At 40.0% G+C, this 20,996-nt stretch overlaps 1 protein-coding gene across 2 annotated transcripts in view; it reads left to right on the forward strand.

The window, feature by feature from the left end:
* Window positions 1–20,996, forward strand: part of TARBP1 (tRNA guanosine 2 -O-methyltransferase TARBP1) — a 60,545-nt gene that overhangs the window by 21,494 nt on the left and 18,055 nt on the right. Inside the window, exons 12-22 of one of the 2 annotated variants that reach the window (XM_072970943.1) lie at window positions 586–758; window positions 5,853–5,950; window positions 9,316–9,477; window positions 11,583–11,770; window positions 12,345–12,606; window positions 12,712–12,900; window positions 14,256–14,446; window positions 14,623–14,694; window positions 16,107–16,227; window positions 19,252–19,362; window positions 19,940–20,089. In XM_072970943.1, coding sequence (XP_072827044.1) covers window positions 586–758; window positions 5,853–5,950; window positions 9,316–9,477; window positions 11,583–11,770; window positions 12,345–12,606; window positions 12,712–12,900; window positions 14,256–14,446; window positions 14,623–14,694; window positions 16,107–16,227; window positions 19,252–19,362; window positions 19,940–20,089 — 1,717 coding nt within the window. The remainder of the gene's footprint in view (window positions 1–585; window positions 759–5,852; window positions 5,951–9,315; window positions 9,478–11,582; window positions 11,771–12,344; window positions 12,607–12,711; window positions 12,901–14,255; window positions 14,447–14,622; window positions 14,695–16,106; window positions 16,228–19,251; window positions 19,363–19,939; window positions 20,090–20,996) is intronic. The other variant, XM_072970944.1, reaches the window with a different exon arrangement.

The raw sequence follows: 20,996 nt of genomic DNA on the forward strand, positions 1-20,996 counted from the left end.
TGAGAAATAGGAGCAGATTAATTCTCACTAAATTATAAATGTTGCAAAAAGGAGCTTCATTAGGTAGGATATATGCATGATAATGTAGTTAATTGGATTAATATCAGATCTCTTCTAGACAAAGTTTTAGTACTAAAGTTGGTTAACAGTTTTTCACAAATCTTTAATTCTTTGTATTTTTTTGGTTAATGTGTCTCATTTCTTTGACTAGCATATATTTTTGGTTTTTTGGTTTTGTTGTTTTTTTTTTTTTGAATTATGGAAGCAGGGTCTCAGCATTTTAATTTGCAGATAAATTGGGTATAGGATTTTCCTCATACTGGTGCCTAGAGTCGAGGAGGTATGTGTGCCCTGTGCTTCCTTGTCTGGTGAATCACTGCCCTCACTGAGAAAGCACAAACTGAAAGTTCAGTGAGAAGATGGGAGTGAAGGACCAGCCCCAGTAGGATCTAAGTGTTTGGATCATCCGTAAGAGAAATTCTGTCTAATGGAAGTGTTAACTAACCAGTTCCACAAACTGTAGCTGGAAAGTAATTCCTTTATGCTTTTGAAATGCTTGATTTGGGCATGTCTTTTAATGTCTAGTGAAAAGCGGAGAACGCAGAATGTATTAAGGATATTCTTAGACCCTCTCCTGGATGCCCTTGTGAAGTTTGGCACAAATGCCTACATGCCCTTGCTGAGAACTGACAGATGCCTGCAGTTGCTGTTGAAGTTACTGCACACTTGCTTGTTGAAAGGTTCCAGTTCCCAAGATGGTGAGGATAAGTAGTTTCTGTCGGTGTCTTGCTTGGTCTGTCGTCGGTACTTGGAACGAGAGGGAACTCCTGCCGTTTTAACATCATGCGTTCAGCAGATACTCACCGCGCATCTCCTGGTGGTGCTGGGGTTGTGGAGGTAAAGGAGCAAACAGCCCTCAGGACGCTGACATTTTAGTGTCTGCATTTGTTGATTACTGTTGATTTTAGAATGTGATTTCGTTTGCTTTTAGTATTTTTTTAAAAATTTATGTGCTCTCATTAATTTACAGACTGTCAAAAATGATCATTGTTCTTTCATGTATGTTTTTAAGAAAGATGCATTTCTAATTGCCACTATGCTAGATGTTGCAGAAAGGAAGCTAAACCATGAGAATGGCCATAATTTTATGATTACTTATTTTTATTTATTTTTAAATATGTTCATCCCCAAGCACCTCTAGGTGGGAAATACTTCCCACAGGAAGTAGAGTGGTGTCAGGCAGACGTGTTGAGACGTTTCTCCCTCCTCCCTAAACTAAGATTTATGTAAAACAGTAGCTGAAGATCCACGGACCTTAGAGATGAGAATAGCAATGGGTAAGCCTTGATTCCCAATCTTTCTGACCAATTTCATTTGAAATTTTAGAATTTTTCTCTCTAAAAAAGAATATTCCAGGGAGGGAGGGGATAGATCAGTGGTAGAGTGCATGCCTAGCATTCACAAGGTCATGGGTTCAATCCCCAGTACCTCCATTAAAGATAAACAAATAAAAACCTAGTTACACCCCCCAAAAATTAAAAATAAAAAATTTCTAGAGAAGCATTAGTGTTAGGTTAAACCTGAGGATAATATTGAAAGGTTAGATTTTAGTATAGGCTTATGAAATATTAAAGCTAGTTTCCAAGTTCTGATATTTTTGAAAATGGTAGCAGAACCAAATGCCTACACATAACCATTACTTTTTATAAGACTTTGAACTCCTCTCAGGGCGTAAATTTGGTTTCATTCGAAATGTCTTAACTGTTGAAAATGCTCAGATCCATGCTCTCAGGTTCAGGACTGGGTCACAGGTGCTTTTGGAAAATTGTTGTGATACTTGGTACAGAACAAAAATATGTGGTGTTTATATGTAAATTATGATACAGAATAATTAAATACCCATGAACTCACCTCCCAACCTGAGAACGAATTTACCCATTACTCCTCAATCCCTGCGTTTTTCTCCTTATTTTGACTTACCTTTATCGCTTCTGTGCACTTAAAAAATGGTTTTGCTTCATACATAGCTATTCCTCAACAGTAGTCTCATTTTCCTGCTTTAGGGAAGTGTTACTTTTCTCTAAGAAGTCTCCTGTCACTTTTTTCACTTGGCATGTTTCCAAGGCTCATCCCTGTCTTTTCTTACACATCATTGTTTCGCCTGCCGCGTTATCTTCCATTGTATGGTGACAGCAGAGTTACCGGTTCTCCTGCTGCTGGACATCGGATGGTGTTTAGTTTATTACTCTTATGTACAGCGCTGCCTTGAACACTTGTCCACGTGCGTCTTCTGGGTCTGTTTGTTTCTGCAGTATATGTACCCCCAGGACCAAAATTACTGGTTCCTAGGGCACACGCGTTTTCAGCTTTTAAGATAAGGTGAAATTGTTTTTCTAAGTAGCCATGTATGCATTTTACGTTCTCACCTGCAGAATGTAAGCATGCCCATTGCTCCTCAAGCATTTCTCCTTTTATACCACAAGTAAGAGCCAAAGAAATCTCTGGTTAATTTTGATAGCAGTGGACCTCTAGGTAACTGGTAAACCAACCGTATGAAGTTTCATTACCTTTAAATGGACCTAAATCCTGAAAGGATTTCTTTGATGGGCGAAGAGGAAAATAGTTATCTCCAGTTTATAAATGAGTAAATACTCTATGAATTACTAGCACAGAGGTCAACAAACACGTAATGGTAAAATAAAAAATAACTTGGTACCGTCAGCCCTGCATGCTTCTGGATTCAGACAACCATTAACTGAGAATATTTGGGGAGAGAAACCCCAGAAAGTTCCAAAAAAGCAAAACATGAATTTGCTGCACTCTGGCAGCCAGTTACATTGTATTTACAACTATTTGCATTAGGCATTATAAGTATTCTAGAGATGATTTAAAGTATATGGGCGAGTGTGTGCAGGTTATGTGCAAGTACTACTCATTAAAGTTGTTTAAAAATAGTTAATTGACCATATCTGTGTGAATCTATTTCTAGACTCTGTTCCATTGATCTATATATTTATCCCTTGGCCAACACCACACTGTTTTGGTTACTGTAGCTTTATAAAAAGCTGTTAGATAGTTTGATTCTTTAAAATTTATTTTCCTTTGTCAAAAATATTTCTAGCTATTTAGTTCCTTTGCCTTTTAATATAAACTTTATAATCAGCTTGTCTGTATTTACCAAAAGAAAAAAAGTCTTGCTGGAGTTAATTAGAATTTTGTTAAATCTACAGATTAATTTTTTGAGAATTACTCTTTATATATTGAGACTTTTAATTCAAGGATGTGATATGTCTCCTGATTTATTTAAGCTGTCTTTATTTTCTTTCATCAGAGTATTTTAGTTTTCAGCATATAGATCCCGTGCAGGTTTTGTTAGATTTATACCTTTTGTGGGAAGATTATTGTAAATGGTATATTTAAAAGATTTTTGGTTTTCAGTTGTGCATTGCTAGTGTACAGAAATAGGACTGATTTTTCTGTGTTGACCTTATATCCTCTAACCTTGCTGAAGCACTTATTAGTTGCAGAAGTTTTTTTAATAGATTCCTTGGGATTTTTTTGTAGACAATGATGTCATTTGTGAATGCGGCAGTTATATTTTTAGTTGTCTGTCGTGTTCCCTTATCCTTTTAATGCCTGCAGAATCTGGGGTCTGAAGGAATTCTTTTTTTATTCTTGGTAATGGTAGTGGTAATTTGTGTCCTCTTTCTCTGTCTGTCTCTCTAAGACTGGCTAGTGGTTGATACTTTATTGATCTTTTCAAAGAACCAGCTTTTGGTTTCATTGATTTTTCTCTTTTCAGTCTCATTGATTTCTTTTTTTGTTTGTTTGTTTGCTTCTTTCTGCTTGCTTTTGGTTTATTTTGCCTTTTTATTGAAGTTAAGGTAGAAGCTTAGATTATTGTTTTTAGATCTTTTTAAAAATGACATCTAACACAGTGAATTTTCTTAGCTGCATCCCACAAATTTTGATATGTTGTATTTTCAGTTCAAAACACTTTCTAACTTTTTTGAGACTTTCTCTTTTATCCATGAATTATTTAGAAATGTATTTGGAGATTTTCCTGTTACCTTTCTGTTAGTGCTTTTTAATTTAGTTCTATTCTAGTCGGAGAGCATACTTTGTACAATTTCAGCTTCAAAAAACTTGTCAAGGTTTGTTTCATGACCTAGGGTGTGCTTTACCTTGGTGAACGGTCCATGCACACTTGGAAAGAATGTGTGTTCTGCTGTCGGGTGGAATGTTCTGCAAATGTCCATTGTATCCAAGAGCTTCGTGGTGTTTTCAGCTTTATGTTCTTGCTGATTTTAAGAGTGTTGAAGTCCAACTACAATTTTGGATTTGTCCCTTTCTCCTTTGTCTACTGTTAGCTTCGTGTCATGTATTTTCAAGGTCTGTTAGGAGAATCTATATTTAGGATTGTGTTTTTTTCTTGGTAAGTGGTGAAGAATATTTTTGTTGGCTCTAACATTCTAGTTTTATAGGTCTTTTCTTCCAGCAATTGAAAGATATCCCGTGAACTCTGGGCCTCCGCGGGTTCTCATTAGAAGTCGGTAGTGATTCACATCATTCTCCTCCTTGGTCATAAGCCTTTCTTCGTGCTTTCAAGATTGTTTCTTTGTTTGCAGTTGTCAGCAGTTTGGTTATGCCGCGTCACGTTGCATGTTTTACTGATCTGTGTTCAAGTTCACGGGTTCTTTCCTCTTGCCTCTCCTTTCTGTTACTGATCCCATCCAGTGAGTTTCTGAAACGTGTTATTGTACTTTCAATTACAGAATTTCTGTTTGGTTTTTGCTTAAATCTGCTATTTCTTTGCCGAGACTTCATTTTCTGTTTCAAGAGTGTGTGTGGATTGACTGCGGGAGCATTTTTTAGTAGCTGCTTTCAAGTCTTTGATGATTCTAGCCTCACCATCATCTTGGTGTTGTCTTTTGTGTGTTCTTCTCCCACGTGAGCTAGGAATTTCCTCTTGCTTCGGACACCCAGTTATTTTGGATTGTACCCTAGGTATTTGGAATATCATGTTATGAGACACTGTGTCTTGTTGAACTCCTGTGGACAGCGTTGACATTTTTGTTTAGCAGACGGTCAGCCTCGCTTGGTTTCAGCCTCTGTTCCTGACGCTCAGGCTTCCTTGGGGGCCGGCTCCACTGTCAGTTTTATTTTCAATTCCTCTGCGGTGCTGTCTTGACCTGCGCCCCAGGTGTTCCATCCAGTGGCCAGGCTGGGACCTGCATGGTTGTCTCTGTGAGGTCAGGTCCCAAAGTCTGTGATGTGCTGAGCCTTGTATACCAGCAGAGCAGCTCGGGTGAGCCCAGCACTTCATAAACCACTTGCTGGGACTGCTTTCCTGAGCACCTCTGTCTCTGGCATCTTCTAAGGACTCACTGTCTGGTTCTCTGGGATTTTCCTTTTTCATTCCCTGACCAGAAAGTTGGGGCCCATCCTGCTGCACGCTTTCTTGACTGCTCTGACTTCTGGTTCCAGTTTGCAGGAGGACCAGCGAAAACTCACTGCTCTTCCCAGTTACATCTGCCTGAATCCATCTGCTGCTTTTTGCCTTTCAGAGTCTTCAAATGGCTGTTTCAAATATTCTGCCCAGGTTTTGTATCTGTGTTCAGTGAGAGAGGGTGGCATGTCCCTGTTTCATCAGACCCAGAACTAAAACTCCTAAATGATTTTTAAGGTTAGTTATAGATTTCCCCATATTAGTGGCCAATACTAGAATTCATTTTTGGTAAGTTATGCACACATATGCTTAACGCAGTTGAACTTTTACTAGAATATCTGGTCTAGTTTGTACCAAATAACTTCTATCATTTTAGTTGCATGCTTTTTTTTCCCCCATACAGATGAGGTGTTTACCCTTCTTCAGAACTTTATCTTGTCCACCTCAGAGAGCATTTCTGAATTTATTCTCAGAAGACTTACTATGAATGAACTAAATAGTGTAAGTATTTATTGGAGTAACTTTCAGTCTTTTCATCGGTATTTGAGTGATTATTGACTGGCAGACACTGTATTAAATTAAAAATTACTTTAGTGTAATAGTTTCTTGAAAAGTGGCCTTAGGGAGCAGAAAAGTTTTAAGCTTTGAAGTGTCCTAGTTCCAATAACTGTGACCTCGGTAAAGCTGTGTGGCTTTTCGGAGCCTCAGTTTCCTCATCTGTAAAGTGGAGATAATACATCTGCTTCCCAGGGCTTAGGGAGTTTCAGATGGTGTAAGATATTTGAAATACTTAGCATATTCAGTGCTCATTGGTCCCAGGGTCCAGAAGTTCTAATTTGGCAGGTTTGGGGGATGGGACCGGGGTTTCAGCACACATACGGTATAAGCCCTGTGTGTGATTCCGAAATGCAGTTAGAGCTGAGAACAACCGGTCTGAGGCAAAGAAGATGCTCTGTGAAGGTAGCTGTCTTCTCTGTCTCTGCTCCACTTCATGTGTTCTTTCTAGGACATCTGAAAAAATTAATAAAGTTTTCTCCTTTCAAGAATATTTTGAAAATACGAATTTTTACAAATGCCTATTACTCTTAATTTGTTTGGGGGGAAGTTGAAATCTCTAGAGACAAATGTTAAGACAGTTAGAATCATCAGATTGTCAACAGAGTGAGACAATATATTTACTTCAAGAGCTTTTATTAGACTATCCAGTTAAGAACATTTGTTTGATAGCTGATAAGCAGGTGTGAAAATATAAAAAGACAAGTTTTATAGTAAAAGACTTGAGATACTCTGATAGGAAGGCAAGAGAAACCTCCTGGACTGGGGGGGGGGTTTAGCATTTTCCTTATTAAACAATGGTTTCGTGTTTGTTTTTTTTAATGGAGTTACTGAGTAAACAATGGTTAACAGTAGTTTTGCTATCCCTGAATTTCCAAGAAAGGATTTAATAAAGAAATAAATTTTTTTGTTTTGCTCCAATATCACTTATTATTATCAGTATTGCTTTACCTTTTTATTATGGAAATTTTCAGACATACACAGAAGAAATATAATGAACTTCCGTGTACCCATTATATGACATAAATGTTTCTGTTTGTTTCGAATTTGAAGCTAAAAATAGCTTTAAAAAGGGAAATGTTAATGTGATTTTATCTTTTAGATGCAAAGATTTTATTTTAGTATTATTTTTTATTGAATTACAGTCAATTACAATATATCAGTTTCTGGTGTACAGCACAATATCCCAATCTTGCATATACATAGATATATTCATTTTCATATTTTTTTTCCATTAAAGGTTATTACAGGATATTGAGCATAGTTCCCTGTGCTATACAGAAGAAATTTTTTAAAATCTATTTTTATATATAGTGGCTAGTATTTGCAAATCTCAAACTCCCAAGAGTGATAGCATATGGTATTTTCCTTTCTCATTCTGGCTTATTTCACTTAGAATGACAATCTCTAGGTCCATCCATGTTGCTGCAAATGACATTATTTTATTCTTTTTTATGGCAGAGTAGTATTCCATTGTATAACTATACCACAGCTTCTTTATCCAGTCATCTGTCTGTGGACATTTAGGTTGCTTCCATGTCTTGGCTATTGTATATAGTGCTGCTATGAACACTGGGATGCATGTATCTTTTCGCATTAAGAGTTCCCCCCAGATTTATACACAGAGGTGGGATTGCTGGGTCATATGGCAAGTCTGTTTTTAGTTTTTTGAGGAATCTCCATACTGTTCTCCATAGTGGCTGCACCAAACTACATTCTCACCAGCAGTGTAGGAGGGTACCCTTTTCCTCACACCCTCTCCAGCATTTATCATTTGTAGACTTTTGAATGATGGCCATTCTGACTGGTGTGAGTTGATACTTCATTGTAGTTTTGATTTGCATTTCTCTGATAATTAGTGACATTGGGCATTTTTTCATATGTCTATTGGCCATTTGTATGTCTTCATTGGAGAAATGCTTGTTTGTCTTCTAGATGCAAAGATTTCAAAAAGTAAAAGCAGTATATGACAGTTTAAAATTATTTTGAAAAATTCACTCTTTAGTGAGTTGCTAGAACTCCCAATTAAGTACATTTCTTCGGTAGCTTATTAGAGTTAAATAAAAGTCTCTTCCCTAACCTCACATTCAGTTTGCCTCACCTCAGCAGCATGATGGTCAGTATTTGTCAGCTGGCTCTCAGGTCGGGGAAAGCCCTGATTTGTAGTGTTTATCCATTTCCGTGGCTGATTTCAAGCCACCACTGTGAGGCCATGCATTGGGGCGAGATGCACCGTCCCCTGCAGCGCAGGCTGCCTCAGCCCTTTACTCACAGAGGAGACCGCAGCCGTGGCTGAGTCATTTGTTTCATACTGTCCAGTGCCTGCACACCTGTCCGCACCTGCATCCACCTTGCCTCCCTTTGTCTCTGCAGGGGAAGGCAGTCTGGCTTCCGTCCTCTTCCATTTTCCTGAGGACTTTACCCCACTGGCCATCCTCTTTTTCTGGTGTTTTTAACCTCTCTTTCCTCCTGGACTCCTTTCATGAGCATTGAAACTGCTCTAAGAGCACCTCGTCTCACAGGAACCCTCTTGCAGTTCCTCCTGGCACCCTGTGTCCTTCTCTTTGTGAACTAATCTGTAGACAGGCCCCTCAGCTCCATTCAGAAATGGTTGACTCTGAAGTTGTCGGGGGCTCCTTTGTCTTACAGCTGCCCGAGACTTTTCAGACTCCGTCTTTCTTGATCCCTCAGCCCCAGTGGGCACATTGGACGCTTGTCCTGGACATGCCAGCGACTGTGACATCATCGCCTCCTGCCGTTGCCCAGCTCTCTGGCCGTTACTGCCGGGACCCGTCCATTCTCTCCTCTGTAGCCCGGGGAGTCAGAGTTTTTCCGGCGTGGCCCTGGTCGTTCCCTTCCCCTTCTCTCCTGTATAGGGCATCTCACCTGCGCCCGGCACGCTCTCACTTAATTCTTCCAAAAACCCTGTGTTGGGGATACTGCCCTCCCCGTTTTACAGATGAGGAATCTGAGGCCCAAAGATGTTAGGTAACTTGCACCAGTCCCAGAGCTGGTGAGCGGTGGAGCTGGGCGGAACCCATTCCCGCCAGGTAAAGGCCTGTGTTTCATTCTGCCCCTCTCGCTTACTAGCTCTGAGGTGCTGAACACAGACGCACCGTGTGAGCGCAGAGGAGGACGTGCTCAGCTCCACCTGGGGAGGTGATGGAAGGCTTCTTAGAGGAGATGACTTTTCCTCTTGTCCATGTCTTCGCTGGGTACTTTTAATAAACTGATTTATTTCCTTCCTGAACTTTCCTAGTTTTGTGAAAACCATGGACCCTGCTTACTAAGCATTTTATTTTGTGTCTTAGATTTCAGATCTGGACCGTTGCCGTTTATACCTGATGGTATTAACTGAACTCATAAATCTCCATCTGAAGGTTGGCTGGAAAAGAGGTAACCCTATTTGGAGAGTTATTTCTCCTTTGAAAAACGCATCCATGCTGCATCTTCAGGAGATGGACAGTGGACAGGTAATCTTCTCCACTTCAGGGCTTGCACTTAGGTTGAATGAGGCGCGCATGGAATACATATTTGACCAATAAACCATATTTTGATAACAAAGGGTACCTACTGAAATTCAATTTTTGAAATAATATCCTTTGTTCATAATATTGGATGACGACTGGGACTCCTATTAGGTGTGATGACCTCAACCTTAAAATCATTTAGATACAGTTAGTGGAGTTTCACTAGGTGTTTGGCCCGGATGCCAGGAAGGGACGTTTCAATGTGTCCACATTCACCAGTCTGGTGTCCAGAGCCCTCTGTCCTTGGCTTTCACCCACCCTCCCCAAGTCCAGTCATCCCTGGCCTTTCCTCTGCCTTCCCACAGAGCCCCCTGGGCTGCGGTCACTCTCGGCCCCAATGTGGGGCTTCAAGATCACAGGCACATGCCATGTCCTCCCTCATCTGGGCTTCTGTCCCGTCCAGTCCTTCCACGAGCGTTCTCTCAGTGCACAAGTGTTGGTGTCTGGTCCGTCCTCTACCTCCCATCCCAAATTACATTTTCTCTTGAAGGTCTCCTGGGATCAGTGCCTCATTCTTTCCTTCATTTATCTATTGCTCTTTATGTGTCCCTTTTTGCATTTATTTTCATCTTGTTTTTGGAATAATTTATGTATATGTGTCTTCTCCACTAGATTTTAGTACCTAAAAGTGTTTCTTAAACATGATATAATAAGGTGTAGTGGTTATGAGCACAGGCTTTGGAGTTAGACTTCCTGATGTGAATCCTGGCTTTATCCTTGCTAGCTGTGTGACCTTGGGGAAATTAATCAGCCCCTCTGTGCCTCATGGACTGCACCTGCAAAATGAGGGTTAGAGGGCTGATAGAATTAAAGCAAGCTCAAGTATGTCAAAACTTTAGGACAATCCCTGGCACGTAGAAAGTCTTCAGTAAATGTTAGCTGTCTTCACTTAACATATGTTAAGAGTTTTAAAAAGTTGAGCTGAATCATACTCTAGTCCAGGCTGCTAATTTAAATAGTGACTTGGTTGCCTTAATAATCTGATTTTTTTAAAGTAGTTTTCAGGAAATGTCCTAAAAGAAAATTATAAGGAAGACTGATGAACATTCCAGCATCCTGTCTACTGCATGTTAGTGTTACATCAGTGCTAGGGCAGGACATTGTGATTTTCAAATGCGGACCAGAATCGTGAACCACACCACAGTGATTCTTAAGCTTGCTTTATTTAGTGATTCACTGAGTTACATTAGGTTAATAGGAACCATACTGGCTCAAAAGTAACACTGAATTTTATTTCCTGTGTTGATGGCATTGCTAAGTAAAATTCGTCTTGCAGAGATGCCTGGTTTACTTTGGTGGGGTGAGGGAAGCTACAGGGAAGTAATAAAAGGCTCCCCTCCATGGAGACACACTGGTTGGCAGTATTTGGAAAAAGGGCTTTGGTCTCCCGGGCAAGCTGTTTCCTCCATCTGGGTTCTTGCCTGCACTCCTGGCCCCTTGGTTGGAGATGATTGATCTAAGCGCGAAGCCAGGCTGTCCCCTTTTCTTCCTTTGTGCTCCTTCTTGTAGAGCTACCAGTGCTGTACGTGAAATAACCCACTTATCTAACCCTCACAGTCATCCTGTGAAGTGGGTTCTATTACTGTCTCCCATTTTGCAGATGAGAAAACTAAGTGTAGTGTGTCCACAGTCGGACCGCTGGAAAGTGCAGAGGCAGGATTCAGCCCTGGGCCCTGCGGTTCGTGGGCCCAGCGATGTCACATCTCCAGAAGCAGCACAGGCTGACTGAAGGAGGTGTCTGTGGGTATACCAGGAGTCCCTTTTTTGAAAAATACTTCAGCCAAACAGTTAAAATAAGACTCACTCATAGGAAAGTTGTATCCAAATTGTCTTCAGTCTGAATTGCTCGAAGTCATTGCCACTCTTAAGTTTGTTTGCCACCAACCTGTACAGAAACAGTAAAACTAAACGGCGTGTGTCAAATTTCCTTCTCCTCCACCTGGTGGTGTAGCAGGCTGGAGGAGGGAGAGGAGGGTGTGAGGTTCCCGCAGACGGGGACTCAGGCCCTTCCTGGTGAGGACCTGACACATCGTCCGTTTCCTCCTCAGGAGCCGACGCTTGGCAGGCAGATTCAGGGAGTCGTCAGTATGGCCTCCTTGGCCATGGTCTGTGAGGCCACTGACCAGAAGCCAGAACTACAGCTGGACTCTCTGGATGCTGGACCCATGGGGAGGCTTCTCTGCTCTCTTCCGCTCAATCAGACTCTGCAGAAGCCCCGCACTGATGGAGAGAGCAGGTGTGTTCACCAGCCAGTGGAGGAGGGGGCATATGTACGCAAAAGGCGACTTTTTGCTAATGTTTAAAAATGTACTTTGCAGGGTGGGTACAGCTCAGTGGTAGAGCATGTGCTTAGCATATACAAGGTCCTGGGTTCAGTCCCCAATACCTCCATTAAATAAATAAACAGACCTAATTATGTACCCCCTCCAAGAAAAAAGATGTGTTTTTGTTTGAGTCATTGGAAGAGTTAGTGAATGCCCGGCTCACTTAGAGGGGCGTGGAAGCTTAGAGGTGAGGCTGAGTTTGGGAAGATAATGTATTATCGCATTCCTCATCTCTGTCACTGGGAACCCATTCGCTTTTCTGCATTTAGTTGTCAGCGAATCACTTAAAATGAGTGAAAAATAGCTACTTTCAGGGTAGTTAGAGATTGGAGGTTTATGTGGTTTCCTTGTGTTTTGGGAGACAACATTTAATAATGACTTTAATTTCTCCCCTTATAAGGATAGTTTACTACATACAAAAGACACTGAAACAGACTTAAGGAAGGATGGAGTAGTGACTTTATTTGACTTTATTTTTTGTCTCAGTTTTTCTGAAGAATCATCATCTTCTCAAGGATGGGGGAAAATAGTTGCACAATATATTCATGATCGGTGGGTCTGCCTCTCCTTCTTGTTGAAAAAATATCACACCCTTATACCAACCTCAGAGGGTGAAATTCTGGAACCCATTCTGCCTGCTGTTCAGATGCCAGAAAGGACTTTGCAGTCTGCACTGGAAGCCCTCACAATTCTTCCTTCTGATCAAGTTTTACCTGTGTTCCATTGCATGAAAATTTTGGTTCCGAAGGTAAGAAAGACACAGGGAGACATGAATTGAAGAATAACCATAGGAACAGACATCTGTTTCTGAAATTGTGGTAATTATGTATTTCTTTCTTTTTTTTTCTACCAGCTTCTGACCTCCTGTGAATCACTCTGCATAGAGTCTTTTGACCTGGCTTGGAAAATCATATCTTCTTTAAGCAACACTCAGCTGATATTCTGGTCTAATTTGAAAGCTTTTGTTCAGTTCGTTTTTGATACCAAAGTTCTTACCATTGCTGCAAAAATCAAGGGCCAAGCATATTTCAAAATAAAAGAGGTAACTTTTTAAAAAATTGGAATTAAAAAGCACATAATGTAAGATTTAGCATCTTAACCATTTTTAGGAGAGCTGTTCAGTCCTGTTAACTATATTCACATTGTTGTGATCTCCAGAGCCTTTTCATCTTTGTGGAACTGAAACTCTGTATCCATTAAATGAGTCCCCTTTTTCCCCACCCCCAGCCCCTGGTAAATATGTCCTTTCTGTTTTTATGCATTTGGTTACTTTAGAAAAAGAGATAACTTTTTGTTTGTATTTTAATTTGTGTGACCTGTATTGCATGAAGAAGAACAGAGCTATATGTGTGACTACGTATTTGATTTGTTGTAATTTATTTATTCAGTCAGTAAATATTCCGAACCTTCTTCAGTGTCATAAGTAAGGACAAGAAAATCTGTTAGATGTGAAAGAGTAGGTGCGAAATGGTAGCCCATGAACCACACCTGCCTTACAAACATATTCAGTTCATATAATCAAAAACTTTTGCATTAGTTGCCTGCTTTTGAGAATTGGGAAATTTGAATGAAAATCTGTATTTCCCCTTCTCGTGGGAAACTTGATAATCTGGTAGCCCTGGTCATTCCTCCGTGACAGCGGTGGCCCGGCGTCAACCAGGCACTGGCCCATCCAGGGGGGCACACACTTTCTACTGCTCCTTCCACCCCAGACCAAACTGTGGCACGATACCTTCGGTACCCTGGACACAAACGCCAGGGGCGCTTGTCAGTGCATTTGTGCTGCTGCTTTTCTTGTACAAAGAACTATTTCTCTGTATACAACTGTATCAAGGTCTTTCTGGTTTCTGGGGGCATTTGCCTTTATAATCACTGATGCGTAGTAGAGAACATGACATGATGTTACATCATGCCTCAGGACTCGCGTACACTCCTTCCAAGGGGGAAGATGGAAAACAAACCCATTTATTTCCCGGCTGCCCCTGCATCACCCCTGTTTCCTTTCCTGCTGCACGGTCCACTCTTGGAGACTGGTCTCTGCTGACTCGGGAAAGGGAGGCCACTGGCAATTGCAAAGAAAACTGCAAATGGAAAGGGCGAGGGTTTTTTCTCCCTTTCATTCTATTTAGGCAGTTGTTTCTCTGGGAGAGTTCTGGGTGAATATCACTATGAGTAAAATTTTATGTATTTTTATTATGAAGAAGTGAAAATTAGCATTCAGTGATTGTTTATCATCTTGCAAAATTCTAAAGATAAAGAATTTTTCATCTTTTAGACTATGGTTACATTGAAACTATCATTCACAGCCATTCAAATAACATTTTTTAGCAACATGAATTTTTTTTTGAAAAAGCTAAATTAGTCAAAGGAGAAGATAACTATTGTGTTTCATTCCAGATTATGTATAAGATAATTGAAATGTCTGCTATAAAAACTGGAGTCTTCAATATACTGATAACTTACTGCTGCAAATCTTGGATAGTTTCTGCTTCAAATGTGTCCCAAGGGTCTTTATCAAGTGCTAAAAATTACAGCGAACTTGTCCTCGAGGCGTGTATGTTTGGAACAGTGTTCCGGCGTGATCAGAGGTAAAGGATGCCATTACTTCAGCCTCTCAAGACTTGAACTTATGTATCTGCTTGGGCAGAATTCTCTTTATTTTAAGGCTTTCCATTAGAAGAATATTAGTTAACTTTTAATTTGAGGCTTTAATTTTTTTCTGTCTGAAACTTACTGTTCTTTGTCACATTTTTTTTATGGAAAGACTTATTCAGGACGTACAGACCTTCGTAGAAAATCTTGGACACAATTGTGCAGCAAACATTGTTATTGAAAAGTAAGTCTGGTGGGTCTCCCCTGCCTTGGTATCACTGGAATATTCAAAATACAACATCATATGAGAGACATTCTGTATGAGATATTGAATGAGACTTCAAAAGTGTGTTAGAAATTTTATCCCCTCGCCAATACATTTTCTTCAGACCTGTCACTATTTACCAACATTCGATAAAAGTTAAAAAAAAAAAAGTGTAGTGCAAAATCCAGCATAAATAAGGAAATAACAGTGGGGGACATAAAATCCCTATCCTTCTTCTTTTTGGGGGCGGAGGGGTGATCATCAGCACATATTTTATTTTTTGGCTAAAATTCACAAGTCACTATGCTTGCACAAAAGTTAGATTATTGTTGTAACGGGCCCTGGAGTTTTGGTTCCTGGGATAAGCCTATTCTTCTCCAAGTGTTGAATTAATTTTTTTGTAGCTTTTTAAAAAGCTTTATTTTCTCACATAATTTTCAGGAACTTGTGTGTGTAGGTGTTTATGAAGAAGTTAATAGTGTTGCCATGATTCACTTTGATTTTAGAGTTTAGGACAAGAAATGATCATTGTGTCTAGCTATCATAAAGTGTTTATTATCCTAAGAGTCATAGCTATGTTTTAAATCATCTCCCTCTCTTCATTAAATATATACTGTTATCATTGTTAATTGTTTTAATTGATTTTTTATTTTCTTGGCTGGCTTAGTGTAGCAGTAAGTGAGATTTCTTAGTTGACAGTTCCAAAATATTTTGGTTTCTACTAGACAGATGTTTTATTGTGAAATTCAAATAACATTTATTCACATTATAACAATTGTAATGAACTTTGGAAATGCTTATGAAGAATTTCACTTAATTGATCTGTCCACATTTGGGTACTGGAAATGCTAGGATGCTCAGTGCACACAGTGCTCCCTGAGTCTGCCCCTCACTTAGAAAATGTGTGTTTGAGCTCGTCCCGAGCAAATAGGTGTCTGTGGTCCTCTTCCAGGAGCAGTTTCATATGATCTGTCTTGTCCACAGATATTACCAACCCAGTATCAGTAGTCTGCATCGTTTTCCCAGGTGTCTGGTTGAATTTGTGCTCATTCAGAGTTTCTGCACAGGTTCTCCATTTTTTTTTTTTTTTGAGAGGGTAGGTGATTAGGTTTATTTATTTACTTACTGGAGGTACTGGGGATTGAACCCAGGACCTGGTACGTGCTAAGCAGGCACTCTACCAATTGAGCTATACCCTACCTTGCTGCTAGGCTCTCCTTTTGATAATATTTGTTGTCTTTCCCTGTCTATCCTGAATTAAAAAGCATTGTCATTATGAAGCTACTTATTTTTAGAAAACTTTGGAAAGTTTTGATATTTTGAAACTAATATTTAACGTACATTTTATTTTGAAAATGTATTAATGTAATCTGTCATTTTATATTTTTCAGTACTAAAAGAGAGGACCATTATGTGAGAATTTGTGCCATCAAATTCCTGTGTTTATTAGATGGCTCAAATATGTCTCATAAGTTGTTTATGGAAGATCTTGCAATCAAGCTATTAGATAAAGTAAATATGCTTTATCTTACTTTAAAGTATCTTGGTTTTTGTGTAGTTAACAAGTTAAAATCTAGCAGTTACTCCCTCTGTTGACACAATGTGTATTTCTAAGTATTTTCCATCAAGAAAGAAATGGGGTTTATGTTCCATGTTTTCAGTTAACTCTTGGTTAGTAATTGTCCAACTTGTTTGGTTTTAGAGAACAGTGTTTTCTCTACGCTAGCTAAACTTCACCCTGTATATTTTCCCATACCAGTTAGAACCAATTATATTTCGTGTGATATATCCATACATCCTTTTCTGTAAGAAATGGAATGAAAAGGTCAACAATTAGGAAGTGGCGTAATGGGAAGAATGGATTTTGTTGAGCCTGCGAAAGCGTTTGTAAGTGAACGTCACACTGTCTGAAGAATATGTTCCTAAATCAAGGCGGGGAGAAAAGGGCACGGTCGAATATAGTGCTATTCTGAATTAGAAGCCAAGGTAGATGTGTTGCTTGATCTGCTTTCTAAACTCTGGGGTGGGCCCTGGGATGGAGCTGATGACCACGGAACCCACTGAAGTCACTGTGTTGAAAGAGCAGTGTTTATGGTACATTTGTTTCTGAAGGTAGCAGATCAGCTCATTATAGGAAACCTAGGGCCTTTTTTTTTTTTAAATGCAAAAACTCCCTCCTTTGCACTGTTGGAATCAGGGGAGACATCTCAGAGGTAACAGTGTTTTACTGGTTTCCTGAAGGGTAAGTAGGATTTAAAGCAGTGGGATACTCCATCGGGTAAAACACGAATGCATGTTATCTTGTGTGTTGCTGTGTAGTATAAACTGGAGGAGTATTCGGAAGAAAAGTAAAACAGAATAAGGAGGGAGGGGTAACTGTTTAGATAGAGGGTCAGAGAGGGCCTCCCACGTACTTGACATTGGCTGATCTCTGGGTGAACTGTCAGTGAGGCGGGAGGGTACCAGAGAGGATGGTGTCCCGGGGCCAGATGAGGAGGGTGCTGCCTGGAATGGTTGTCCAGCACAGTAATTCCTGAAGCGTGTCCTATGGACCAGCAGCAGCAGCATCACCAGGGAACTCGGAAATGCAGATTCCTAGGCCCTGTCCCAGTCTACTGAATTGGATGCGGGGTGGGGCCCAGCCCTCTGTGTTCTGACCAGCCTTCAGGGGGACCCTGAGGCGCTCTGGCTGCAGGGAGGGCTCCACGAAAGCTGGAATGCGTGTTAGTGACATCAGCTGGGGCAACTTGAAAGTAGGGCCAGAGAAATAGATGAGCACGTTTATACTGTACAGCACAGAGAACTACAGTCAATATCTTATAGTAGCCTAACAATGAAAAATAATATGAAAACGATTATATGTAAATTCATGAATGACAAGCATTGTGCTGTACACTAGAAATTGAGACAACATTGTAAACTGACTATACTTCAATAAAAAAAAGAAAGTAGAGGCAGAGAATCTAAGACTACTGGGTTCATACAAAAGTGGGGAATTTGCAAATGGTTTGAGGTTGTAGTGAGAAGAATTGAATGTGCTCTTGAAGATCTTGTGGAGATTATTTTGGGGTCCAGGTTGGGCAGGAGGCACGTGAAAAACTAGAGAATACTGCTAGACTGGTAAAGGGACAGAAGATTTTGAGCTGAAAGGGGAATTTCAGCACGTCCCAGTTAGGACAGTGACTCCAGTGAGGCCCTGATGGCAGGTTTACTGGAGTCAAGGTGCCGCACCTGAGTGCAGATGGGATCTGCCCTCGCGATTCTGGTTTTAGCTGCATTGAGGCGAAGCAGTGCGTGAACCCTAAGACAACCTTTATCAAAAGAAACTTCCCAAAAGAAAGGTTGGTAGTAGAGGAAGTTACGAGAGTTCCACCATCAAGAGTCCTTAAAATCTTTCTTAACTTAGCTGTCATAAAATTTCATATGCATTCAGATGTACAATTCGGGATGACGGAAGAAGAAAGATCACAGAATTTACAAAGTAGATGAGAATTATCTGCATTAGATGAAAATTCATTGGGAGGTGGTGGATGAAGTTTTCATCGAGCCCATTTGAAAATGTTAATTCTCTCTTTAGTGTGGTCTTAACTTAGCAGCTAAAGCACTAGCAGCCATGTGACAGAAGTAAATCTGGCATTTGGGTGAATTTGAACAGCGCAGACCAGGAAAGCAAGGGAGAGCCCTGCTCACGTGGGAACTCAGTGCTGCCGCCTCTGGTGTCTGGTGTTGGCAGTGCGCCATCCGCTTGCCGGGTGCTCCTGTCTTAACGGTATTGACATCAAATTTCAGGGGCCTCATCCCAGACTTACAGAAATAGGCACGTGGAAGGAGCAGGGCCTTAGGGCGCACCGTGATGTATGTGAACTGTGCCCTCTCCCCCTGTGACCCTCATCCCCCCCTCAGCCGGGCACAGGAAGCAGAAGTGTGTTTCCAAGGACTGTTTGTACTCAGTACAGCTTTATGGTTCCTTTTCTAATTTTAAAAGCAGATAAATTAAACAAAAGCAGCTAAATCATTGTTTTGAAAGGAAACCAAAGAAAGTATCATCAAACTTATTTACGAAATAGAAACAGACTCACAGACACAAAACAAACTTAGGTTACCAGAGGAGAAGAGGCGGGGAGAGGGCTAAATAGGGCTTTCAGGATTAACAGACGCACACTACTGCTGTGTGTATGAAGTAGGTAAGCAACGAGGTCCCATTGTACAGCACAGGGAGCTTATATTCATACCTTGTAATAACCTATAATGAAAAAATATGAAAGAGAATAATATATACACATACACACACACACACACACACACACAGTAACTTTGCTGTACACCAGAAACTAACCTAATATTGTAAACTGACTATACTTCAATTAAAAAAGAATGAAGTATCATCAGAAAGTGTCTTTCTTACTCTTCTGCCTCCTGGAGGGTAGCAGGCTCCTATGCCCTGTTCAAACCTTTTAAATTTGAAGTTGTCGTTGGTTTTGTTTTCATTAATCACAAAATCAGAAGGTAATTTAATATTGGTCTCACTGCCCCCAGGATGAGTTGGTGTCCAAATCTAGAACTCGATACTATGTGAATTCTCAGCAACACAGAGTGAAAAACCGGATATGGCAGACCCTGCTTGTACTTTTCCCCAGATTTGACCAGGTATAGTATTTACTATGTTTGTACCTTTAAGCACGATGTTTTCACATGAGTAAACTGTTTAGTAGAAACTGTCATGGGCTACTTTAAAACTGAGGAAGTAATCTGCTTAAAATTTATACTTCCGTTCTTAAAATTGAAGTTATCCAGAAGTTTTTGTTTCTAACAGAAAAAAGACTAAGGCAATTAGGTTCTGTAGAAGTAAGCTGGAAACTGATTTACATGGCCCCAGGTAATATTTTTCCTTCAATATTTTATTGTAATATTTTTTAAAAGTCTGTATACCACAGTAAAGCTTTGTTCTGCTTTTAATAGTGACTATTAAAATTAATAACCATTTTCAAAGTTGCTAAGAGACTAGATTTTAATTGTTCCCACCACAAAAAAGAAACGATTATATGATGTGATACTGGTGTTAGCTAATGCTGCTGAAGTGGTAGTCATACTGTAATATATAAATGCACCAAATCAATGTGTACCTTGAAGTTACACATTATATGTTAAATTTATCTCAATAAAAATTAAAATAAAAAAATTTAATAACCATAACAGTTTAATTTGTGAACTTTATTTTTCTCAGAATTTCTTGAATAGAATTATCGACAGGATTTTCCAGGCTGGCTTCGTCAATAATCAAGCATCTATAAAATATTTTATAGAATGGATTATTATACTGATTCTTCATAAATTCCCTCAGTTTCTTCTGAAGTTCTGGGACTGTTTTTCTTATGTAAGTAAAGGAGATTTTTCTTTCTTTTTTTCTTTTTTGTAAGTAAGAAAAGATTTTGGCTATGTTGGGGGATTGTTCACTTTAATAGTTGTTTTTTGACTGTCAATTGCCCTGCCCATAAGGTACTGACATACTAAATTGTGTTTTGCAGGATTTGAATTAATTTAGGAGACAGAAATCCCTGGCATTTGTCTTGAGTGTAGCATAATTTTGATTTGAGAGCTCTTCTGTTCCAACAAAACAAAGATGAAAAAGGCTTCTGTTTTTAAGAAGTAAGGAAAATAGGTGCCTTCTATAGTCTTATTTACCAGGCAGTGTCTTTGTTTGATCTTAGAAAGAAGAATGATGAGAAATTAAAGCTTTCCTTACATTTTAAAGAATTTCTTCATAGGGAAATTTCAAATATACCCAAAGCAGAGAGAGTAGAAGGGTGCCCCCATCACCCAGCTGAAAGCAAATACCAGTTCACTTGCACTCTTACTTCATCTGTGCCCCCACTCACACCTCTGGCTCCCTACTGCCCAAAGCTCCTTATATCTTGAAAATCATTTCTAAGAAATCGGCACTAAGATTAGTGGTAGAGTTTACAGTTACAGGCTTCCTGTTGGAGACACCACCCGCAAACTGTCTCTTTATGTTTCTTCCTTCCTGTTCCAGGGGAAAAATTGTGTTCTTGTTTTCACATCCACATCTGCGTCCTTGTTTGTATTTCCTTCTGGGACTTCACCCTGTAAAGTAAAGTTCTTCACTCTTATCCTCTTGGCTTGTCCTCCGTCTGGCCATCATCCTAGAGTCTTTTCTTTCCTACTAAACTTCCAGAGGGAGCATCTTTGCCTTTCCCTCTTGCTCTCCTTGAGCCACGGTGGCCCGCTGCATCTCCGGAAATCGTGCACTGGGGATTTCTTGT

This window comes from Vicugna pacos, chromosome 11 (genome assembly GCF_048564905.1).
Source record: "Vicugna pacos chromosome 11, VicPac4, whole genome shotgun sequence".
In the NCBI taxonomy this organism is placed as follows: Eukaryota; Metazoa; Chordata; class Mammalia; order Artiodactyla; family Camelidae; genus Vicugna; species Vicugna pacos.